The sequence below is a fragment of the Mustela erminea genome, chromosome 21 (genome assembly GCF_009829155.1).
Source record: "Mustela erminea isolate mMusErm1 chromosome 21, mMusErm1.Pri, whole genome shotgun sequence".
NCBI lineage: Eukaryota > Metazoa > Chordata > Mammalia > Carnivora > Mustelidae > Mustela > Mustela erminea.
The window spans coordinates 40,147,402-40,155,247 of NC_045634.1; the positions used below are offsets into that span (position 1 = coordinate 40,147,402).

At 40.5% G+C, this 7,846-nt stretch overlaps 1 protein-coding gene across 1 annotated transcript; it reads right to left on the minus strand.

The window, feature by feature from the left end:
- Positions 1 to 4,104: 4,104 nt before the first annotated feature.
- On the minus strand, positions 4,105 to 5,049 carry LOC116581641 (olfactory receptor 2B6-like). The gene has a single exon (XM_032328809.1). It carries the CDS (start codon positions 5,047 to 5,049, stop codon positions 4,105 to 4,107), a length of 945 nt encoding a protein of 314 aa, XP_032184700.1.
- Positions 5,050 to 7,846: the final 2,797 nt, after the last annotated feature.

Here is a 7,846-nt window from a genome sequence, read left to right on the forward strand (position 1 = left end):
AAAAAGAGAGCTTCCCTATGAGCCTGCAATTGCACTTCTTATTATTTACCCCAAAGATACAGATGTAGTGAAAAGAAGGGCCATCTGTACCCCAATGTTTATAGCAGCAATGGTCATGGTCGCCAAACTGGAAAGAACTAAGATGCCCTTCAACGAATGAATGGATAAGGAAGATATGATCCATCTACACTATGGAGTATTATGCCTCCATCAGAAAGGATGAATACCTAACTTTTGTAGCAACGTGGACGGGACAAGAAGAGATCATGCTGAGTGAAATAAATCAAGCAGAGAGAGTCAAGTATCATATGGTTTCACTTATTTGTGGAGCATAACAAATAGCATGGAGGACATGGGGAGTTAGAGAGGAGAAGGGAGTTGAGGGAAATTGGAAGGGGAGTTGAACCATGAGAGACTATGGACTCTGAAAAACAATCTGAGGGGTTTGAAGTGGCGGGGGGTGGGAGGTTGGGATAACCAGGTGGTGTGTATTATAGAGGGCACGGATTGCATGGAGCACTGGGTGTGGTGCAAAAATAATACTGTTATGCTGAAATTAAATAAAAAATAAATTTAAAAAATTGGTTTACTTATAGGGGTAGCATTGATTGGGGAACGGGGATTACCTTGAAGTTTAACTCTACATGAATATTAGAAAATAAAAATAAAAAAGGAATAAAGTAGACCAAACTAAACTAATATTTAGGAAAAATATTAAAAAAATAGAAAGCAAAAGAAAAACACAGGTGTATGTATCAAAAAGTTCGGGTTATAAGGTTATTATGGAATTTGATCTACTAGACATCTCACTCTGATGGTAAATAGGTTAAAAATTATGTATATATAAAAAAATGAACCAGAATAGTGGGAAAAAATTAAAAATAAACCTTGTCCTATGAAGTAGTGGTGTTTGTTCTCTTGTAGACTTTTTTTTTTCTTTCCTAGTTGGTTTTCTGCAGTAGGGGCGTGCCACGGGGGTTTTCAGTCGCAGATGTTCCCTGAGTTAAGTCCTCCCGACCCCCTCAAGGGGGTGGGCTCTGAAGAAACTGTTTTTTTCAGGCTTTTGTTCCCTGGAGGTTTTTATGTTCACCTTTTTTTTCCTCTTGCCTTGACTGCTTTGATGGTTGTTGTAGGTTTAGAGGAAAGCAAACTGCACTCTGACCTCCCTCTCAGAGAGAAGCCTTAGTCTGGTTCCCTGTGGGTGCTGCAGAACCCATAGAAATTTCCCCCTTGGCCTCTGGCAGAGCAGGTTCCAAGTCTCAGTCCCCGGGGATGCAGGATCTTCTGCTTGTACCCCAAACCATGGCAGTGGTGGCTGTCTGGGTAGCTCCAGACCGCCAGAGAGGTTCCAAGCAGCGATCACACACTGAGATTTTCCCACTGGCCTGGGCTTGGAGTGCCTGGTCTTTCTGGGTCTAAGAGCACGGGGCTTGCACACACCTTTCTCAGGGGAGGGTGTGGGTCAAGCACGCGTCTTAGGCTCTGTTAATATGGCTCAGCGTTCTGCCATCTGGTGAGGCTCCTAGCCTGTCACAGGAGACAGACCCCACACATTCTCTGGTGCGCTAGTGGCTCAGGGACCAAGATCTTTTTTCTCCACTGCACTCTCTCTGGCTCAGCACTGGGGAGGCTGTCCTGGGTCCCGGGACTTCAGCCCCTGTCCCTAGCCACCCCAATTCCCACAATTACACACACACACACACACACACACACACACACACACACACACACACCACGACCCTTTGCTTTTTTTGAGTGTTTTCAACCAGTCTCCAAGTTAATGCTGGTCCCCAGATGCAGGGCACTCTCGCTTGTATTAGGGGTATTACTTTCCAATCGATAGCCTCTGGTGGCTCCCTCCCCCTTTTGTTTATCTTCTGATATCAGTCAGACATTCCCACTCTGCTTTACCTGCCCACTGGCGTCTTCTGCCTCTGTAGAGATCCAGATATGTATAATTCTGATCTCAGTTTGATTTCATGTGTGATTGGAGTTCTTTGGTAGTTAACCAGCTCACTTTAGGGTACAGGTTGAAATGGCGCCTCCTCCTACTTCCCCACCATCTTGTCTCCCCCTCAATGTGGTTTTGATTTGAATCTCCTTGATGGCTAGTGATGATGAACATTTTTTCATGTGTCTGATAGCCATTTGTATGTCTTCACTGGAGAAGTGTCTGTTCATTTCTATCTAGACTCCTAAGTAAAACTAACAAACCCAAGGCAATGTGCTGTTTTTGTCTAGTGACCTCAAATACTCCCAGAGAGGTACAACAAAAAGCCCTCAGAGGTACACTACTTAACTAGAATAAATAAAATAATACTGTAAACATTATTTCTTAACACATACTAGGATACTAGAAATTTTATGCATGTTTTGTGTTATTTTGTCTTTAATATTTGCTATTCCAATATTTATATTCTCTGACAGAGTGTTGAAGCAGATAGATCATTAATGTTCCCATATAAAATGTAATCCAGAACCTGAAATTCACACCATTGGTGTATTTATTCCCTGATATTAATGATACTGATAAAACACACTAAGGGATTTTCAGAAAATTGTTCAGGATTGTTAGAACCTTGGAGCTCATATTTTTAAGGAACTCTGATCCATTAGTTTGAAAAAAAAAACAGAAAACTGAAACAAGCAAAAATGACTAAGTGTATTTATGGACAGACTGGACTTTGGAAAGGATAATTTTATAAGGAAACTTGAGGATATCTGTTAGAATGGAGAGAATGACTTAGAAATTGTGCCGATGACTCAGAATGAGTGCTAAGTCCATGATTTTTAAAGTCTGAAATCAAATATTTTGTAGAGCTCTATGAATTTAAATTTTAATTTTGTTGTCTAGATTTGCTTTATGGGGCATGGAGCTACAATATTAAATATGAAACTCAGTGTTCTGTGGGAAAAAAAACTTCACAAACCTTTGAATTAAAGCATTAATTAGTATCCCTGTTTGGTGGCAAAGAATCTGTAGTCAAAGATAAAGAATGGTTGTCCCTAAAAGGCATACAGCTTGTACATTACTCTGTTGAGAAGGGACATATACCCAGTAATGAAGATTGAATTATCATTTCAGACAATAGTGTTGAGTTTTTGCTCAACTCACTTTGTTTTGACTAAAATGTATTTGTGAGATAGTTTATAGCTAGGAGTTATATAAACTTTTCTTAAAAAAAAAGAATCTAATAGATCAACTAAGGCTTTTAATTTCAATATGATATTCTCACAACTCCCACATTGAAATAGGACTAACTTACTCATTCACGTGGTGAAGGAAGCTACTTTGTCAAACTCATCAATTGCTAGTAAAGTTTTTTGGGTTAGAATATTTTCCACCTTATGTATTCCTACCATCTTCAAGTCTGTCATTTTCTGTCTTGACCCAGGAGAAGTTCTGTTTTATTGAGCACGATATCATTGTTTATCATAACAAAGACTGACTTGGGTTTATGGTCAAAATAATGTATACTTAAAATCACTGACTCTAAAGTTTTTCATGGATTTTCCCTTTGAACATTTCTATTTTATATGCTTTTGACCTATATGCCTCTTGAGTTCACTTACCTTTGAGGCCAAAGCCCTTGTGGATGAGATACAGTTGGACACTGAATGTTGGAGGATGACCAAATGTGGTCAACATATGTTGATTAAAGTTGACTCAGGATAGCAGTGACATTTAAAAAAATATATGATTATTTATAATTTATATGGGATTCATGTGGAAATAATTTACACAAATATATTTTCTAAACTTTCTAAATATATTTCTCTCTAAATATATTTTTCTAAATATATATTTGTAATATGTTTATTACAACAATTTCCCCCAACACTAAATTAGCTAGCCATTAGAGTTAACTAGTAGTTAGGGCAATCAAGGTGACAAGACCTGATAGGATTCATATTGTAAGCCACGTATTCTCATAAGTTGATAACAACTGTGAGATTACCCAGACTTATTACTTCTTTCCAGTCCTGCTCCTTCGGTGAACTCTGTGGCACTTGATGTACCATTCTCTCATCACTTCCATGCCCAGGATCCTCTCAGGGAGGAAAACACCTCTACCTGTGCCTCGTGGGTCTCCTTTCCAGAGATCATCTCATCCTGACCCAAAACTCCTTGGTCAGTGCCCTTCTCAGGGCAGCCTTCACATCCTTGTTCCTCAGTGTATAGATAAATGGATTGAGTGTGGGCGTGATGATCCCATAGAAGAGAGCCATGATCTTCCCCCTGTCATGAGAGTAGCTAGAGGGAGGCTGGACATACATACTGATGGCTGTGAAGTAGAAGAGGGACACGACCAGCAGGTGTGAAGCACAGGTGTTGAAGGACTTCCAGCGACTTTCAGCAGAATGAATCCTCATTACTGCCCGTGCAATCAGCACATAGGTGCCTAGGATGAGGGTGAGGGGCACTAGAAGTAGCAATGCCCCCAGCACATTGAGCTCAGCCTCATTTACATGAGTATCAGCACATGCTAATTTCAAAAGGGCAGGAACTTCACAGAAGAAATGGTCTATCACCCTATGTCCACACCGTGGGACCACCACAGTGAGAGTGGACTGCACAAGGGAGTTAGCAAAGCCACTGATCCAGGTCCCAGTGGCCATGTGGATGCAGCGTCTCTGACTCATGATGATTGGGTAGTGAAGGGGCTTGCAAACAGCAGCATAACGGTCAAAGGCCATGATGGCTAGCAGTATACATTCAGTAGAACCCAAGGCCAAGAAAATGTACAGCTGGGCAACACAGCCACCATAGCTAATGGTCTTGTCTTTTCCCCTAAGGTTGACTAACATCTGTGGCACAGTGCAGGTAGTGTAGCAGAGGTCCAGTAGGGAGAGATTTGAGACAAAAAAGTACATGGGACTGTCAAGCTGGGGGTCCAGGCAGGAAACAAGGATAATGGAGATATTTCCAAATAGGGCAAAGATGTAGGCCATCAGAAAGATTACAAAGAGTGGTGTCTCCAGCCAGGGACGGTCCAGGAATCCCAATAAGATAAAATCATCTTGTGAGCTCTGATTGTTGATCCACATGTTGTCGCTAACAGGTGAAATTCTAGCTGGAACATCTAAATACCCACTGCTGCAGATGGGTGTCAGTGGTAAAAGGAAGCCACAGAGAAGTAGAGACAAGAGCTGGTGAGATGAAATTCTCATTTCAGCTATAATCTGCACCCATACCTTGAGTATGGTAAAATAGGGAGTCAACATAGCCGGTGTAACTTTGAAAGATTACTAAGAGAAGAATAAAGAGAGCACCAGCAAAATAGGAAACTTGGCTTCTTTTATGAGTGCCTTTCAGTTGGCTACTCACTCCTTTTAGAATTCTCGATCTTCTAAAAAGGTTCAGTAGAACTCCCATCAACTGTACATGACACCAATATTTAATGGCAACAACAGATTATGGACTAAAGCAGAGCTTCTCAGATACAAGTCAAACAAAGATCAGCTGGAAGGGGCAGGTGGATCTCTGTCTTCCTCAGACTGACCAGGTCAGAATCTTCACGGGAACGGAAGCACTGTACACATTCTATGGGTTGAAAGGATGCAGTTTCAGACCCTGCTCATCCCTTCCCAGCAAAATGCTAATCCTATTCAGAAAATTTTAAAATAGATATAAGAAACAAAAACTTAGCATACACACAAAACAATCCACAAAACCTTGTTTGCTGTGAAAATGTTATTTTAAAAATATCTGGATGTGTCATTCAATGCTCTTGTTTTTTCAAAAAATTTTTTTAAAATTTTTATTTATTTTTCAAATATCTTTTCAGTGTTCCAGAATTCATTGCTTATGCACCACAATCTGTGCTCCAGGCATGAACCATGAGAGATTTTGGACTCTGAGAACAAACTGAAGGATTTGCAGAGGAGCATGGTGGGTGGTTGGGGATCCTCATGTTGGGTTTTGTGGAAGACACATATTGCATGGAGCACTGGGTGTGGTGCATAAACAATGAATTCTCGGGGTGCCTGCGTGGCTCAGTGGGTTAAAGCCTCTGCCTTCAGCTCGGGTCATGATCTCAGGGTTCTGGGATCGAGCCCCACATTGGGCTCTTTGCTCAGCGGGGAGCCTACTTCCCTTCCTCTCTCTCTGCCTGCCTCTCTGCCTACTTGTGATCTCTGTCTGTCAAATAAATAAAATCTTAAAAAAAAAGAGTATTTGGCTATAAACAATGAATTCTAGAACAATGAAAAGAAATTAAAGAAAAGAAAAGAAAAAGAAAAGAAATGGAAGAATGAATTTGATGTAATTTTTACCTCTGAGAGAGATCACCAGAAAGAGATTCAGATAGTTGGCTCCCTGAAATTCGGGTCTGAATATGAATTTCCAATCATTTAAATTTAAAGCTCCCCATTTATTCTCCCTCTTACTCACTGTTACGTATGCCTGTGGCCGGAGGACCCTCCACCACTCCTCCAAACAGACCACACAATTTCTTTAATAGAAACAATTTGGTGACATGGATGGAGCTAGCGGGTGTTATGCTAAGCAAAGTAAGTCAGTCCGGAAAGACAAATACCATATGATTTCACTCCAATGTGGAATTTAAGAAAGAAAGATGAACTTAGGGGTAAAAGCAGAGAGAGGAAGGAAAACCAAGAAACAGACTCTTAACTACAGAGAACACCCTGAGGGTCACCAGAGGGGAGGAGGGTGGGAGTGGGAGAAAGAGGTGCTGGGGATGAAGGAGGACACTTGTTATGATGAGCGCTGGATGATGTACGGGAATGATGGATCACTATAGTATTATACACCTGAAATTAATATCACACTGCATGTTAACTATGCCAGAATTAAATTAAAAAAAATCCAATCACTAATTTTTCTGTTTTCTAAAAATCCTAAATTCCTTTCAGTTTTGCTCCAATATCATGGCAAATTCATTTAATATTTCTTTCTAGTTATTTTATAAAAGGCAGTTTTCCTTCCTTCAAACCTGGCCATTCCATTTGCCAACTGTGTGACTTTGGAAATGTCACATCATCTGTTTTGTGCTTTTGTGTCCTCCTCTTTAAAATGAGCAAAGTTTGGACATCTGGCTGGCTCAGTTGGTTAAAATGAGCAAAGTTTTCCCCACAGGACTGAGTGATATAATGTAAATTGCGTATGTAACTCAGTTCTTTTCATATGTTAACATTTCAATAGCTATTAATAGTTATTATTTATTTCCCTAGTTATGAATTCCCTAAAGTACAGGATTTTTCTTTTTTTCTGTGCATGTGTACACAGTGTATGTGGTACTTGCAGTAAATGGATGATTGTTTAAGACAATGACCCAGGAACCTCTGTTTACTTTTACTTTTCTTGCGATCCAACAGGTAGGATTAGTGCACCTGGGCACCAGGTTGGTGTCTTGTGCTGGTTTCACTGAATTGTGGAATCAGACAGTGGGGGCATGAGTGACAGGTGGCAGGAAGATGTGTTTGCCTCAAGCCCGATCTCAGAATCACTAAATCCAAAACTGAGCTCATTACCCATCCTTCTCACACAGCATCTTTGTTTTATGGATGCAGCCACAGTTGTTTCAGTGCCCAGAGCCCAGTGGTTATCTTTGAATTGCAATTGCCTGTGTGTCAGGTTGTCAAGCTAGGCTCATTCTTTCTCACTCTCTGTCAGATCAATCTTTAAATCTGTATCTATTCAGACACAATACAACAGACAAGTAGACTACAGTTCAATGTTCCATAGTCTCTGGCTTCCAAACCAGTCTTCCTGCTTACAATTGCTCTCATCTTCATATCAAGCTAGTATGCTTGGAGAAGAGTCTCTTTTTTTTAAGATTTTATTTATTTATTTGACAGACAGAGATCACAAGTAGGCAGAGAG